Source organism: Pleurodeles waltl, chromosome 7, assembly GCF_031143425.1.
Source record: "Pleurodeles waltl isolate 20211129_DDA chromosome 7, aPleWal1.hap1.20221129, whole genome shotgun sequence".
In the NCBI taxonomy this organism is placed as follows: domain Eukaryota; kingdom Metazoa; phylum Chordata; class Amphibia; order Caudata; family Salamandridae; genus Pleurodeles; species Pleurodeles waltl.
This window is the reverse complement of record NC_090446.1, coordinates 1,035,643,295-1,035,661,059: the sequence shown is the minus strand read 5'-3', so window position 1 is coordinate 1,035,661,059 and position 17,765 is coordinate 1,035,643,295. Positions and strand designations below refer to the sequence as shown.

At 45.7% G+C, this 17,765-nt stretch overlaps 1 protein-coding gene across 4 annotated transcripts in view; it reads left to right on the top strand.

The window, feature by feature from the left end:
• CEP112 (centrosomal protein 112) overlaps positions 1-17,765 on the top strand; it is a 1,991,189-nt gene that overhangs the window by 1,751,823 nt on the left and 221,601 nt on the right. For all 4 annotated transcript variants that reach the window (XM_069199882.1, XM_069199881.1, XM_069199883.1 and 1 more), the window contains one exon: positions 2,608-2,739. In XM_069199882.1, the coding sequence (XP_069055983.1) occupies positions 2,608-2,739 (132 nt within the window). The remainder of the gene's footprint in view (positions 1-2,607; positions 2,740-17,765) is intronic.

Below are 17,765 nucleotides of genomic sequence, written 5' to 3'. Positions count from 1 at the left end.
GTTTAGGAAACTTTGGGAAACCCACTGTTTCACATTTTTCTTGCAGTTGTAGATAATAGGGTGAGCAGCATCCATACATGTCGGTGTTCCTTGGGTAGAAGTTGTTAATACTCTACAATATTGGATCAGTTACAGTAGAAGTCTGATGTAGATATTGAAAAGGACAGATAAAGAACGTGCCTTGAATTCCATAAACGTGACAGTGATCCTTCTCTTTAAAAAAAAAATCTGTATCTCCTGGTTGAAATGATTAGATGTTGTAGGGCTGATAAGAATCTTAGATTTGTATCCTCTCTAAAGTACCTTATGCTTTCATAAAATTAACATGATCGTCACTCTGGAAACCCATTTCACATTCTTAAACACTTCTTTCATTTTAATCCAATGACCCGCAAAATAGTTTGACTTTAACTTACTGGAACGTCGATGTTCCTGTCGATCGATTACCAACTGACAGCTGCTCCACATCTACACTCAGTGGCACCTATGCCTATTCCACCAGTATCCGGAACTGCAGACTCCCGCACCATACCTACACCCAGGACTGTTACCTGTGCACAGTGATGTCAACAGCCACCTACACATTCATCACTGCATCAGCACTTGCACCCGCTGCCTCTCTGTGGCAGCTACCCCGACTGGCAGCGGCTCCCACTGCTTCAGGTGGCACTGCCACACACGGATGATTGCACCTCAGTGGCATCGGCACTGCAGCTACACTCACTGGCATCTGCGCCGCACTTACACCTGCTACTCGCAGTTCTCACTTGCATCTACACGGAGGACCGTGCGCTGTAACACATAACTCGGATGTTGGGACCGCGAGACATTAGGAGTCGAAGGGACTAGCACAGTGGGAGGCGTGTGCTTCAACTGCACGCTCAAAAGAACATTGCAGCAGGTGAGGAGAGTCAAGGTCAGGCGTTCTGGGGACAACCTTGTCGCTGGGAAGATTTGCATATTAGTTAATACAACTCGCACTTTGGAGCCACTCACTATTGTGCAAAGCCATACCTGAGCGAGCTGCACAGATATGTGACATATACACAAACTAGAGAACGCTCACGGACGTTATGGGAAACATATACTCTGGGGCAAACGTAGAAAACATACAAGAACCGAGACTCTAAAAGTGGGAACATGCCAATAACGGAGACACGTGAGTGCATATACACGGAGCGAAACAGACGGACACAACTGTGACATAAGGAGACATCGAAAGACGCACATGCGGAGATTGAAAACACAGGCTCAAGGAGGACCTGGTGGTAGATGGACACAGACACAATGGAAGGAAGGGAAGTGAGGCATGGACCTGAACATGGGCCTTAGGGAATCAGGAACAGATTTTGTAGACACAAAAGGAAACACACACCACCGGATGTGTACACTTCTGATGAACCAAAGACACTCACAAACAGGCAGGTGACACAGCGACAGAGTATATGGCTAGAATAGGCAGAAGAGAAACTGGTGACTGGCAGAGACAGACACGGAGAGACATGGACACTAAAAGACAATGCAAACTGCAAGATTCAAAGACACGGGGAACCCTGATCATATGAAGAAACTGGAGAGATGATGCCACCTGGGAGATTTAGTCACTGCGAATACAGGAACAACGAGAAGGCCCAAGATATAGCTAAATAGATGGAGTAGACATGTGAACTGCAAACAAAGAATGCAGACACAGGGAAATTTTCGGGTTCAGCTATGCAGCTGCTTGGACGTAGTGGATACGGCACAAGAAGACATGGGCCTGGAGAGTCACAGGAACACAATACAGGGAGACACTGGTTCAGGGTAACAGTGGGGAAACATGGCACACATACAAAATCACTAAAACACTGCACCACAGCAAAAAGACTTGATTTTGCATTAAACCTTTTATCCAAGGGTGGACGCTCTCTTTAGAAATCCAACCTTGCTGCTCACTAGTCCAAAGCAATTATTGACAGGTGCTGTATAAATACAACATAACGTATTAGAGTATAATAGAGTATAGCTATTAGGTGATTTCCTTCAGGATGCCTGCATTCGTTTCACTGTGTAACATCTCATGAATGATTTTACCATACTTGTTTTTAAAGTAGGGCTTTTGTGAGGTAGGCAACAATTATACACCCCTGTGTTTGCAAAAGAATACATAGTAGTAGGAAAATGATTGAGCCAAGTAGAAACAGGGAAGGAAGAGGTAAGAAGATACACCAGGTATCTTCGTGTTGCCCTACCCAGTGATCTCAAAGGCTCCGATAGTGTGATATGACAGGGCAGAAATCCTGGCAGTGTTGGCGTGAATAGTCTACACAAGGCTGAAGAAAGGGTCGTGGGTTGCAGAGGTGTGCCAGAAACAATGTTCACTCTAGAAATCTCACGAGGAAGAATGCAAGCAACTCACTTGTGCCGAAGAGGTGGGGGAAGGCTTATATTATAGACAAAATTAAACACTGTAGGACTATAAATGTGTGGGAGGCCGAGGCCGTGGCCTTGTTCTGATCTAGCATGTGCAGAGCACGAAACATAATAAGTGGCTATTTCAAATATATTTTATTTTCTTGGCATCATACTACGATGCGAGTTCTAACATGCTGTTTCTTCCGCCCTCAGACCACCATTGCTGCCTTGAAAGAGGAGAGCAGCCGACAGCAACTTGCTGGAGAAAGACGTCTCCAAGACACTATTCAGAAGTTTGAAGATGAGAAGAGGCAGCTGATCAGAGACCATGACAGTGCAATCAAGGTAATATAGACCGAGAAGGCACTATTTATTAATTTAACAGCACTGCAAAGTATATTTTCCTAAGACTTCCTTAACAGTGGTAACAGAACCGCCCTTCCTTCAATAGACTTCTCGAACCCTAGAGTTGAGATATAAAACATTTAAATGTAATAGTCTTTAAGGTCAGTGCAAGGGGAAAGTAACCTAGACTTTCACAGCATGTAATCAACTTAAAAAGAATTTGAAACAATCTCTATGTACTATAAATGTAAAACAAGCGAGATTTATTATCCACATATATTTTATATCATGCTGATTCAGACGATTAACAGTATAAATCCTGTCATAACATGTAATTTACATTTGTTTTGGTAGGTGCTCCTAAAAAACAGCTAAGACTAGCCAGGGAGCGCCACTTGTATGAGGCTCCAATGATTTGGTATAAAGGTCACTCCCACAGCGGTCAACAGGCCTTATTAATCGGCCAATGCCCGGGTTTCCAAAACCCCTGGGTGAGGTCTGCGAAAAATCGTCAAGTGGCACTCCCTGGCTAGTCTTAGCCCCCGGTATGCTCAATACATTGAGCCTCCGAACACTGGAGTTAAGTGATCTTTGACTCTCCCATCACCACTAGTCGACAGACTGATACAGATACCCAGACTCCGGGACTACCTTTCCGGGAGATCACAGCCTTTACCTGATTTAATCCCCCACTGGAATTTAGGTGCTTCCAATGCAATTTTCCCTGTCCTGATGATGACCCCATCCTGACTTACCCGAATATGGGGTCGAAACGTCGACACATTTCCAAAGAGTGGATGAGACAAATAGAAATTTTGTGACACTCCAGGGCCTCCTAGATTTTAGGAGCCACTGGAAGTCGATAATTTGCATACCACCACACTCTGCACTACTTGTATATATCACCATCACTCACTTGCACCTCAGCACTTTCACTGTTTTTTAGGAGCACCTACCCAAACAAATGTAAATTACATGTTATGACAGGATTTATACTGTTAATCGTCTGAATCAACATGATATAAAATATATGTGGATAATAAATCTTGCTTGTTTTATATTTATAGTACATAGAGATTGTTTCAAATTCTTTTAAAGTTGATTACATGCCGTGAAAGTCTAGGTTACTTTCCCCTTGCACTGACCTTAAAGACTATTACATTTATTACCCTGGTCATGAGGGTTAGTGGGCACTTGCCTCATTGTATTACTCAATAAAACATTTAAAGGCATCTTGCGTGAAATCGAATTTTAAAGGGTTTTCACATGTATGCAAGTGGGTGACTGAGATAAATCCAAGCATTCCTTCCATCAATGTGCTGTTGGTTGGATCTTACATTTATTTATACATATTGCTTTTTATTAACTAGGCTGGACTGTGACCAGAAATAGGCCAGGGCATGCATCAAAATAAAAGTGGCCACCTTTAGCTAATCAGGTAGCCAAAAAAGGGAGCAACATTTGCAAATCGGTGTAGTTTTGAACTTGTAAGGACAAGCTCTATATGTGTTTTGCAAGGTATGACAAACTGCATGCACTTGTGCTTGCTGTGGGTGGTGTTTATGGTAATATCAGAGAAATCAACTGTAAACACGGGCCCATCAGACCATAAAGAGACAAAAATCAGCCTGTACAGTGACCTGCCAGACCAGCCCTTCGGGCACTACAAGATTGCCTTACAGGGCAATCTGACCCTGCTGTTAAACCAACTTTGATGTATGCTTTCTTCAGCCTAACCAACTTGTTCTCGGTGTTGATTTCAGTGGGGTCACCCTGTTAGGAAAATGCTTACCCCTTAACTTACTTCTTACCTCTGCAGTCATCAAATGGGCTGCCTGTCAGGAAACCCTAATTAGTATCTTAATACTTATTTGAGTATTTCCCGTGCTGTTGCATTATTCTTCTTTCCTTCAAGTATACTTTCATTCTTCCTCTCATCAAGGATCACGAAGCCTGACCTATAATGTCCATTTAAAATTCTACTCCATTTCTCTGTGGGTCTTCCTTCTAAACTACCCTTACACTCTCCTTCTGTTTTGTTTTCCAGTCCACTTTGTCCTCCCCTTATACCTGTATTTGTTCTGCACACTCATCAAAAGCTCATTTTATGGCTCCTCTAGCCAATCATCTCACATGTGGTTTGATCCTTGGAGTCTCCTCTGCAACCTTATTTTTGGCTTCTGTGCATGTCATGCAATAGATTGCTATTGTGTTCTTGATGGTCTGGCATAATTTGTATTTCTGGACTTCTCACCTAATTACCCTCTCTCTTTCCAATTATTTCTCTTAAACCCTCTTCTCTCCCCCCTTACTTGTGCTCAGTGGTGTCTCTCTTAGGGATCAGTTCTTGCACCTCTCCTTTTCTCTGTTTGAACCACCTTCCTCACGTTGTTCATCTCATTTGTCTTTCTGTCATTGATAAGTGGTGCTTAACAGATTTGTTTCTACTTTTCTTTGTGTATGCCATCCAACGGACGTATATCTCTGAATGTCTCTGATATCCAGCTGTTGATGTCCTCCAAGTTCTCTCAACCTCAAGCCCTCCAAAATAGATTTTCGTTTCTGTTCTGTCATTCATCTCTGACTTTCTCAGTCTATCCCACTTATCATATTCCACCCTGTTTTACATACCTCCACCTATGATCAAGGATTCACCTTTAATTTCTCTTGAGTGTATCCACCCACATCTCTTCTGACTCTTCCATGTTTTGCTTTGTTCTTCAATCTCTGTAAGATTCTCCCTTTCGTTGCATATTAAGCACAAATACTTATTTTCCTGCCAAGGCTATTACTTGTCTCCCTTCGTTGCATTTCCTGTGTACGGCCTCATTTCCAGTCAGTTTGAAATGCTGTTGTTTGTCCAATCTTCCATCTACTATCTCCCGTCCGTAGTCTCATGCCACTGTCTCCCATTGTTGCTTCCTCTCTCTTTTTGCTTTAAATCCACTTTCTGTACTGTGTTTTTAATATATCCTTGCTTTTGGCCTTGCTTCTCTTTCCTCTTTCCTTTATACATCCAATCCCAAACTTCCAGTAGTCCCAAACTATGGAAATGTATTTTATTTTTGGGTCATTCTCCTTTCCTTTGGAACACAGATGAAACCATTGTTTTTTAGGTCGAGCCTAGGCAGCACTCATGAGCTGTCTGCTGGACCATGCTGTATTCCGTCTATGCTGGGCTTTAGCCAGGCCCACTATTGCCATTTGTTCTTTGTTGCTTGTCTTAAATGGTTCCTTTTTATTGGTGTATTTTTCTAAATGTCCCTCCTTTGTGTGCTTAGTTCCCTCCAAGGCGATTTCACTGAGAGAACATTTCTGTTGGCCATCACACTCTGTTCACGGGTGTTCATGCTTCCTCCTGTTACAGCGTGTGATGGCCCCTCTTCCCGTCTGGGTATTTCAGCCTTAGTGTTCTTTTGGTTGTCCATAGCAATGTGTTCACACCACATCCGTGAAAACATTGTGTTTAGACAGGCACCGAAGGTTTCAGGTTTTTGATTGTTCTTGTGCCTCTGTTTGAGTGCTGCTAGCTGCTTCTCTGGTCACAGTGGTAATTCCTCATTCTAAATACTCTAGACAGTACTACAGCTGCCTCTCTGGTTCCAGTGGTAATTCCTCATTCTTAGTTCTCTTGACAGTGCTGCTAGCTGCTTCTTTGGTCCCAGTGCTCATTCCTCATTTTAAGTCCTCCAGACAGTATTGCTAGCTGCTTCTCGGGTCCCAGTGGTAATTTCTCATTCTATGTCCTCTAGATAGTTCTTCTAGCTGCTTATCGGGCCCACTGATAATTACTCATTCTTAGTCCTGTAGACAATGCTGCAGCTGCTTCTCTGGTCCCAGTGGTAATTCCTCATTCTTAGTCATCTAGAAAGTGATCCTAGCTGCTTCTCTGGTCCCATCGGTAATTCCTCATTCTAAGTCCACTGAAAAATGCTGCGAGCTGCTTCTCTGGACGCATCAGTAATTCCTCACTCTAAGTCCTCGAGGCAGTGCTGCTAGCTGCTTCTCTGTTCCCATCAGTAACTCCGCCATTCTTAATCCTTTAGGCAGTTCTGCAGCTGTGTCTCTGGTCCTAGTGTAATTCCTCATTCTGAGACCTCCAGGCAGTGCTGCTAGCTGCTTCTCTGGTCCTGTTAGTAACTCCCCCATTCTAAGTCCTCTAGGCAGTTCTGCAGCTGTGTTTCTGGTCACAGTGGTAATTCCTTATTCTAAGTCCTCTAGACAGTGCTGCAGCTGCTTCTCTGGTCCCAGTGGTAATTCCTCATTCTTAGTCCTCTAGAAAATGCTCCTAGCTGCTTCTCTGATCCCGTTGGTAATTCCTCATTTTAAGTCCAATAAACAATGCTGCAAGCTGCTTCTCTGGTCCCGTCGGTAATTCCTCATTCTAAGTCCTCTAGGCAATGCTGCTAGCTGCTTCTCTGGTCCTAGTGGTAATTCCTCATTCTAAGTCCCCAAGAAAGTACTGCTAGCTGCTTCTCTGGTCCCATCAGTAGCTCCTCCATTCTGAATCCTCTAGTCAGTGTGGCAGCTGTCTCTCTGTTGCCAGTGGTAATTCCACATTCTTAGCCCCCTAGACAGTGCTGTTAGCTGCTTCGCTGGTCACGTCAGTAACTCCACCATTCTAAGTCCTCTACACAGTGCTGCTGCTGTGTGCTCACAGTGGAAGATCCTTATTCTGAGTTCTCTAGACAAAGCTGCAGGTGCTTCTCTGTTCCGGTAAGTAGCTCCCCATTCTAACTCCTCTAGGCAGTGCTGCAGCTTTGTCCCTGTTTCCAGTTGTAATTCCTCATTCTTAGTCCGCTAGACAGTGCTGAAGCTGCTTCTCTGGTCCCGTCGGTAACACTGCCATTCAAAGTCCTCTGTTCATACATCCACTACACTCCAACCCAAAACACATGGGTGAAAGACATTTTCATTTACGTCACCAGAAGCTCTAACGCGAGACCCTGTTGCATTGCAAATGCTTGCTCTCCTTCCTTCCCACCTGATTATCCTTGAATTATTCATTACTTCTACCATTTGGTTCTGATCCATCATTTTCTCATTCCTGTGCACTACTTTGCAAATGCCAATTGTTATACAGTACAGTGCATATTTTTGCAGAAGTCCCGTTCTAAATTCAATTAGCAAAAATAAATTCATATCAATAGACTTCAGCTGGCTTGTGCCTACAAAAATCTGTATGAAATCTGTAGTCCGTAGACTGTACTGCCTGTAATCCACGCACCCTCGTACACAGCAGGCTTAACCCTTGCGCAGTGTTGAAGGAATGAGCCATTTGCTGTAACAGCCCTCATCTTTTTGTGTTCCTTTCTCGTCAGTGTCTCAAAGCACTGTGAATATTCGAAAGAATCCATTCCGGTGCTGCATGAATCCCAAAATAGGATAACAAATGAATCATGCCACTGATGCAGACACTACACCCCACTGCAAGCGACCTTACTTTACAGATACTGCAAAGGATCAGCAACGTGTGAAATCCCACGGATGAATTCACAGCAAGTCCTTGAAGAGAGACTATGAAATATAGATCTGTCGATCAGAAAGGAAGCCTTGGATTCGAGTAGTGAGGTCATGACTGGAAGCAGTGAAAAAGGTGCGAAAAAGCATAACATGCAAGAAGGGCACCAAAATATAGATCACACAAGACAAAGATCTTGAGAGTGTTTTATTAAATGACTTCGGCAAGTGACGAGGCAGTACGGAGTGTCAAGGAATATTAGTTGACTTGAGGTGCACAGCCAAGGTACATAGCCTGCAGAATGAAGGAGGTTATGGTACAGTTACTTACATGGTTTTCTTTATAAAGTGTGTCGCCATATGATTGCTTCAGACTGCTCAGGATGTGAAGGCGAGGCAAGGGATCAGATAAAGATGCAGGGCAAAATTACAAGCAAGTTCGGAAATCTTGGAACCATAAGTGTGGCAATACAGATGGGTCTTCACCACTATGTAAATCATTGCTGCTGTCTCTCTTGGGGCATTGGTTCTGTTTCTTCAGACCGCGCGGCCAGAGGCACAAAGCTAGAACGAAGACAGTCTAGAATTGATAATAGTGCGTTCTTGTGTAGATTACACTGTGGTTGGCATAGTGTGAGAAAGTAGCCTCTTTCTAGCCTTGTTACCCCCACTTTTGGCCTGTTTGTGAGTATATGTCAGGGTGTTTTCACTGTCTCACTGGGATCCTCCTAGCCAGGGCCCAGTGCTCATAGTGAAAACCCTATGTTTTCAGTATGTTTGTTATGTGTCACTGGGACCCTGCTAGCCAGGACCCCAGTGCTCATAAGTTTGTGGCCTATATGTATGTGTTCCCTGTGTGTTGCCTAACTGTCTCACTGAGGCTCTGCTAACCAGAACCTCAGTGGTTATGCTCTCTCTGCTTCCCAAATTGTCACTAACAGGCTAGTGACCAATTTCACCAATTCATATTGGCATACTGGAACACCCTTATAATTCCCTAGTATATGGTACTGAGGTACCCAGGGTATTGGGGTTCCAGGAGATCCCTATGGGCTGCAGCATTTCTTTTGCCACCCATAGGGAGCTCTGACAATTCTTACACAGGCCTGCCACTGCAGCCTGAGTGAAATAACGTCCACGTTATTTCACAGCCATTTACCACTGCACTTAAGTAACTTATAAGTCACCTATATGTCTAACCTTTACCTGGTAAAGGTTGGGTGCTAAGTTACTTAGTGTGTGGGCACCCTGCCACTAGCCAAGGTGCCCCCACATTGTTCAGGGCAAATTCCCCGGACTTTGTGAGTGCGGGGACACCATTACACGCGTGCACTATACATAGGTCACTATCTATTTATGGCGTCACAATGGTAACTCCGAACATGGCCATGTAACATGTCTACGATCATGGAATTGTCACCCCAATGCCATCCTGGCATTGGGGAGACAATTCCATGATCCCCCGGGTCTCTAGCACAGACCCGGGTACTGCCAAACTACCTTTTCCGGGGTTTCACTGCAGCTGCTGCTGCTGCCAACCCCTCAGACAGGTTTCTGCCCTCCTGGGGTCCAGCCAGGCTTGGCCCAGGAAGGCAGAACAAATGACTTCCTCAGAGAGAGGGTGTTACACCCTCTCCCTTTGGAAAAAGGTGTCAGGGCTGGGGAGGAGTAGCCTCCCCCAGCCTCTGGAAATGCTTTGATGGGCACAGATGGTGCCCATCTCTGCATAAGCCAGTCTGCACCAGTTCAGGGATCCCCCAGCCCTGCTCTGGCGCGAAACTGGACAAAGGAAAGGGGAGTGACCACTCCCCTGACCTGCACCTCCCAGGGGAGGTGCCCAGAGCTCCTCCAGTGTGCTCCAGACCTCTGCCATCTTGGAAACAGAGGTGCTGCTGGCACACTGGACTGCTCTGAGTGGCCAGTGCCAGCAGGTAATGTCAGAGACTCCTCCTGAGAGGCTCTTACCCATGTTGCTAGCCTATCCACCTTCCTAAGTAGCCAAATCTCCTTTTCTGGCTATTTAGGGTCTCTGCTTTGGGGAATTCTTTAGATAACGAATGCAAGAGCTCATCAGAGTTCCTCTGCATCTCTCTCTTCACCTTCTACCACGGAATCGACCGCTGACTGCTCTGGACGCCTGCAAAACCGCAACAAAGTAGCAAAGACGACTACTGCAGCCTTGTATCGCTGATCCAGCCGCCTTCTCGTCTGCTTTCCTGGTGGTGCATGCTGTGGGGGTAGTCTGCCTCCTCTCTGCACTAGAAGCTCCGAAGAAATCTCCCGTGGGTCGACGGAATCTTCCCCCTGCAACCACAGGCACCAAAAGACTGCATCACCGGTCCTCTGGGTCCCCTCTCAGCACGAGAAGCGTGGTCCTTGGAACTCAGCAACTCTGTCCAAGTGACTCCCACAGTCCAGTGACTCTTCAGTCCAAGTTTGGTGGAGGTAAGTCCTTGCCTCCCCACGCTAGACTGCATTGCTGGGTACCGCGTGATTTGCAGCTGCTCCGGCTCCTGTGCACTCTTCCAGGATTTCCTTTATGCACAGCCAAGCCTGGGTCCCCGACAATCTAACCTGCAGTGCACGACCTCCTGAGTTGTCCTCCGGCGTCGTGGGACCTTCCTTTGTGACTTCGGGTGAGCTCTGGTTCACTCTTCTTCGTAGTGCCTGTTCCGGCACTTCTACGGGTGCTGCCTGCTTCTGAGTGGGCTCCTTGTCTTGCTGGGCGCCCCCTCTGTCTCCTCACGCAATTGGCGACATCCTGGTCCCTCCTGGGCCACAGCAGCATCCAAAAACCCTAACCGCGACCCTTGCAGCTAGCAAGGCTTGTTTGCGGTCTTTCTGCACGGAACCACCTCTGCAAGCTTCTTCACGACGTGGGACATCCATCCTCCAAAGGGGAAGTTCCTAGTCCTCTTCGTTCTTGCAGAACCTACAGCTTCTACCATCCGGTGGCAGCTTCTTTGCACCCTCAGCTGGCATTTCTTGGGCATCTGCCCACTCACGACTTGAGTGTGACTCTTGGACTTGGTCCCCTTGTTCCACAGGTACTCTCGTCTGGAAATCCATTGTTGTTGCATTGCTGGTGTTGGTCTTCCTTGCAGAATTCCCCTATCACGACTTCTGTGCTCTCTGGGGAACTAAGGTGCACTTTGCACCCACTTTTCAGGGTCTTGGGGTGGGCTATTTTTCTAACCCTCACTGTTTTCTTACAGTCCCAGCGACCCTCTACGAGCTCACATAGGTTTGGGGTCCATTCGTGGTTCGCATTCCACTTCTAGAGTATATGGTTTGTGTTGCCCCTACCTATGTGCTCCCATTGCAATCTATTGTGACTGTACATTGCTTGCACTGTTTTCTATTGCTATTACTGCATAATTTTGGTATTGTGTACATATATCTTGTTTATATTTGCTATCCTCATACTGAGGGTACTCACTGAGATACTTTGGCATATTGTCATAAAAATAAAGTACCTTTATTTTTAGTATATCTGTGTATTGTGTTTTCTTATGATATTGTGGATATGACACCAGTGGTATAGTAGGAGCTCTGCATGTCTCCTAGTTCAGCCTAAGCTGCTCTGCTAAGCTACCTTTTCTATCAGCCTAAGCTGCTAGACACCTCTTCTACACTAATAAGGGATAACTGGACCTGGTACAAAGTGTAAGTACCCCTTGATACCCACTACAAGCCAGGCCAGCCTCCTACACATAGTACTAAGACACGTTTTTGTGCAACTGTGAATTTACAGTAATGCAGTAATACCACAGGTTTTCACCGGCAAAAGACTGGTGGAAACCAAATTCAAGTGCATGCAAAACGAGCATTTGCAATGCAGTGGGTCTCGCGGTTGCTCTAGTTAGAGCTATTAGCGTTGTAAATTCCTAACTGGACTTTTCTTGTCACATAAATTGAAAATGAAAGGAAAACATTAGTTCACATACGCGAGCGGAATTAAAGCGCCACAGCCGCAATTAGAGTGAAGGAGAGTCACAAAAAGAAAAAGAAGTTCAATTGCAGTCAAGCGTATCAGCAAAAATGCAATTATCCATGTAACTTGGTTGATGGCCAAGGCGGTAACACAACTGCCCCAAGGATGGACAAACGTAAAGCATTTACCAATGATAATGAAGGATTTTTGAAAGGCAAGCCCATGAATGAATGATAGTGATGGGCGTGTGGTGGGCGTGATTAAATGTCAACAGATAGATTACAACACGTCAGATCGCTTGCGCGCTCGACCTAAAAAGGTATGGTGATTTTTTCGCAACATGTTTTTGACAAGCTTTTCTGCACAACTTGTCCAGGTTTCATACAGACCAGTACACCTGTTAAAGCATAATGTTATTACCTTAGATTTAGCATGGACCTTTGAACGAGCCCCTGATTGTATGCATAGTCTGCAGATCTACTGGATGGTGGTTGTATGGTCCAAAGACCCTCTTGTTGTGTCTTTATGACAGTTTTGCACCTCATTTTTTGGTTCTGGAAGACCGGGTATGTTTTCTTGTTATGAGATCTGTGTCAGGAGTCTCCTAATAAGTGCTTTTTATGAATATGCATGTTGCTCACCAACAGAGTCCCAGACTCTGTTGGGAGATCGGGATCCACCCGAATTGGTGTTCCATTTACCATTGGTGGCCATGGCCCCATGTGCACTCTGACACCACTAAAGGTTGGTGGCAGCAGATTATAACAATGTGGTGTGGGCCTTTTCATCTGACCTCCAGTGGGGAACTCCGTACTGAATTTCTCTGGGAAATCCCTGTAGCATGCCCAGGCTGGTTCCCCTCATTCCATCTGAATGTGTGAAATGTGCATGAGATTGTTTGGGTACGTGCCACGTGCATCTACCTGGCTTTGGATACACATATCTGAAAGAGGAAGTTTTTTTTTTTGCTGCACTCGGCCTGGTGGCAAATCTGTACCAACAGCCTTTGACCAGACTAACACTAAAACTAAGAAATGACCAAAAGGCACGGTGAAACATGTACAATTCTTACAGTGAAGATGGGCTGCCTGCCCTAACATCATATTAAATGCTGTGTGCCAGTTCGGAAACAATATTCAAATAAAACGGGAAGATAATTTCATCTCAAACTGGATGCAATTGGCACACTGAAAGGGAACATGTACTTTACAGTGATTAGTTTCCCCCACCTTTTGGGTTGCCTTCGGATGTTATTGAGCAGTTCAATTGGTCCAACTGCCCAGGGACCGGTTGTAGGATGCCCCTTAAGGATATCCACCTTTAGCTCAAGGAGTTCAGCACGTGTGTATGGATAAAGGCCGGCTGCCTACCTTCAAGGGAAAAGGACTTTACCAACAGGACTTAGGGAAACATCTGTTGCTTCTGAAGGAATCAGGCAAGTGCACCTCCCTGTATGTGGCGTATCTTCCTTTTCAGACAGAACCTAAGTTAAGAATCTTGCCATTAGAAATTGAGGGAAACTGTGCCCGCTAAGACAAGAAAATATCAACTGCTAACCAGCTCGACATGCATCTTCCCTTGCGCCTATCCACTACCCCCTTACTTGATTCTGCATGAGAATTTGCTTTTGGTACTGATGATTTTGTGACGCCGGTGTGTCTGCACCCTGCACTTCCGTTCTTCTTCACTCTGTGTATTGCTTATGATAATGTCGGGCCTACGTGCCTGCACCCTCTGTTGCTGTGCACTTTTCCCCTAAAAGCGCCTGTGATAGTGTGTAGTCCTTGAGTTTGCACCCTGCAATGCAGTGCTCTCTGCGGCAGTGATAAATGTGCGAGACCCGAGCGTCTCAACTCTGCATCCTTGTACATCTTTTTATTGAGTGACGTTGATGACGCGCGAGGCCCGTTTGTCCTTCTTCCTTTATCATGCACCTTTTTCCTCATGCCAGGGAGTTGCGCGGCCTTGTGAGGCCTGAGACCTGCGCCGGTTGTACTCTAGTTGCAAACCTATCCCTTGCTGGAGAGCCGCTTCAGTGGAGCCGCTTGTGTCTTGTGCCCCGCCTGCTTTTGCTGCACCCTGAGACTGCTAGTCAGTCGCCCCCCAGTACCTTTAGTAAAACTATGGATGAACCCTGTGAAGTAAACTCACCCCCCCGCCCCGCTATCAAAAGAGTTGCTAATGACATAAAACTCCCCAACGCTCCCGAGTATGCCCCCTTAATAATAAACGTGTTACTGCTTTAATAGGGTAATAACACTAGCGTGCATGTTTTATTTATAACATGCGATACATTTGCTGCTTAATCTATACTTTCTGACCCATTGTCGCCCCACCCCACAGAAAGCCTTGGCTGTTTCACCTCAGTATTCCCTAAGCCTAAGTGCCATTGATATGCGCATGTTCTGCTCAGCGGTGTTGGAGAACTGACCTGACGGGTTGGCTTGTGTGTATTGTGGTAGAAACTGTGGAGACATAGGAAGGAGAAGTTGTTTAATTAAATCAGGTGTAACAAACCACACAGGAGGATAGTGGGTAAATATGTGGGGTTTGGGGGTGTTTAATGTTTGTGCAATAGATGGTCATGGTGTACGCATTATCAGATATAGGCGCGGGAGTAACTTAAGAAAGCTGTACTGAGGGTGTGTCGTCAAACACTTAAAAGTCCCAGGCAGTCTGTTGGTAGTGTGACGGCAAAGGTCGAAATAAGAGCCTGTCTGTCCTCTTTGTCGGCCCTTTCAAAGTGTGACGTCATGTGAAGCACTGCTGCTTAGCCGTGCGCGTGGTGCCAGTAGGGCCGCCGCCGTGGCCAGGGGCTCCGGTACCTGCAGGCACACTGGCTGCGCGCACACAGAGCTCATTCAGCTCCACCAGTGAGCCTCGCCTTTGATGTGTCCAGTGACTCATGCTGACTTCTCTCCAACACAAATCCGACGCCTGCCTTAAAAAAATGTTTTGGCAAGACGTATCCATTCACATTTGCCAGCGATTCGGAAATGCTTTGTTCTTTTTTTCCCGTGGCCTACTTTTCAGATTTTCTCGTAAAAAATCTTGGTTTGATTTTTTTTTAGTAAGCATATTTGTCAGTGAAATTCCATCTCTCTTTTTTATTTTAATGTTCAGATTCCAGGATAAATCCTTTCCTCTGACTGAGTTGCTGCACGTTCAATACGATCATAAAAAGAGGCCCATGTTATTCCTGACACAGGAGATCTTTTCTAGCAAGAGGGGTGTAGGTTTTGGAGGGTGGGGTCCATCCAGTTAAATGCCAGCTCTACAACTGATACTCTGATTTGTCCAAGACTAGCAGTAAGGTAGCTGCTTAGACTCTGATTTCCCGAAAATCAAAATTGTGAACCTTTGTTAGGCTGACTCAGACTTTCATTCTTCTCAGTCCACCCACTAAGGAGGATATAAATGCCTGTTTCAGACACCGCGTATATACAAAGCCAGAAAGGGGCAACCGGGTTGTGGAATGCGCTTCCACTTGCTCCGAAGAGCTGTTCTTGTGAAACAGCGTTTCAAAAAAAATCTAAAAACGCTTCTTTTTGATTCCCGATACTAACAGGCTGTAATTATGGTTGTTTCTTCTTCTCTGGGAGCGACCTTTCCGCTAGCGCCGGGACACCACCTTGAGGCAGCTGTGTGCTTTTGCATGTATTGTATGGTATCGTAATGTTACTGAAGGGCCAAGAGACAGTCCTAATGTATGTTACATATTTTGTCAATATTATTGGTGTCACTGTATGTAAGGGTGCTTATGCCACCAGCAAACTTTAAGGGAGTGCATGAACAGTAGTTGCCGCTTTCCTTAATATCACTGTGGATAACCTCCCCACTTTTTCAGTGCAGGAGTTCACCCCACAATGACGAATAAATCCCCCCACATTCACGGCCCTCTGTTCTTGGCCTTTGTGGGGGTGGACTTCATTCTGTTAGATATCTTCAAATGAGATTCTTTGTTTCTGTCCCTCTCTGTGGTTTCCCAGTGCGCCACGTTCTTTTCACATTTACATAACCACCGTCTTCTAATCTGTTGGTTGGGAAGCCTGGTATATTAGACTTCTTGGCAGTGCGTTGATGCTGAAACTGTACACAACCGTCGCAAGCAAATAAATAGATCTTAATGTTTTTCTTGATCTAATATGGTTTACAGTGTCTTAATAAATGGGCTAGACCTGAGATGAAAGGATTATATACACTGATGTAGCAACATTCTGATATTCATGAGCACAGCCTCGGACTGACCTATAGAGCAGTCAGGCAGAGCCAGATGGGCTGGTCTGACAAGATCAGTATTTGGGCCTTTTTTTTTAGCAGCTGTGGACCTTTTTTTTTTTGCACAGGTAGATCACTTTTTACTGTTAATTTCACTGATATAACGCTTTTTTAGCTATTTGCTTCACTAATGGGAGCCATTTTTATTTTGGTGCCTGGGCTTATTGTTTTTGTTTTATTTTGACCCTGAATGGCAGATGAAGGCATAAAAGAACATGCTGGGGCATAGTCCAAGATCTTTGCTGTCAAGAATGAGGGACCGCTAATATTCCTAGCATAGTTAACTACACACAGGATCTGTAAGAGACTTCTAGCCACACATTCCTTACCTTTGAATTTCCCAGCGTCAGATTAGATCTAGAAGATTTTGTTGTGAGTAGTACCCCTACATGCCGGTAGGTGGCATCAATTGATTCTGTCGATTGGTTCTGTGCGGCAGCGTCCACACTAGAAGTGATGTCCCAGTCACCTAAATAGGCTTTTTTCAACATTTTGTTGACTTTGTTTTTGAAGAAATTTTCCTCCTGGTGTTTCGAGGATGTCTTTGAGGAAGACAGGTTTATATTGTGTGGTTCCTGTCATCGCTCTATATCCGTTACCTTGTGTGTCTGTGGTGACTCTAAGTCATACCTGGCTTAGATGGCCATGGCACCGAAGGCTATGAGTGAGCATCCCCTAACGCTGCTAGCGGCCTGGCAGGTGATGCCACTTTGAGAGACTCCTGGGAGATCTCGGTCCTGATGGAGGAGAAGGTCGCAGAACCACTCAAGGAGCCCAAAGTCCTCTTCTTCCCACTCCAAGACATCAGGTAATTCAGGAAAGAGACAGAAAAAGCACAAGAAGTCAAAGTGTGCTTCGACTTCTCCTCGTCCATGGACCAACGTGATGACGGAACATCGCAATTTAGGCAGAGTTGTGCGGATCCGTCGCCATGTTTGACTTCGTGCCTCCCCGTCTTCCGGGAGCCAGAGCAAACCCGGCTCAGGTAAAATAATTTTACAAGGCCATGTGCCGCATAATTGAGCAGGATGACCACTCTGGAGTGCCTTTGGGCCCCATGGGGCCAGAGGAGGACCCCATCAGGTTCTGCGACTTCGGCCTCAGCTCCGATGGCTCCCTGTGGATCTGATCATGGATACAAACCAGTGTCGGTTGTGCCACCACGGCCTTCCCCGCTGGCGATGCTCCCGGTGTCGCCAATGCCAAACTGGCAGCGCCAGCCCAATTTGGATCCCCGTATCCGACACGGAGCCTGAACAGAGTTGACCGATTTTGGCCCAACAGGACCAATGTGCCCTTGGTTAGCTCCTGAGCCCTATTCTGAAGGGCTAGGCCCTGGGGAAGAATAGAAGGG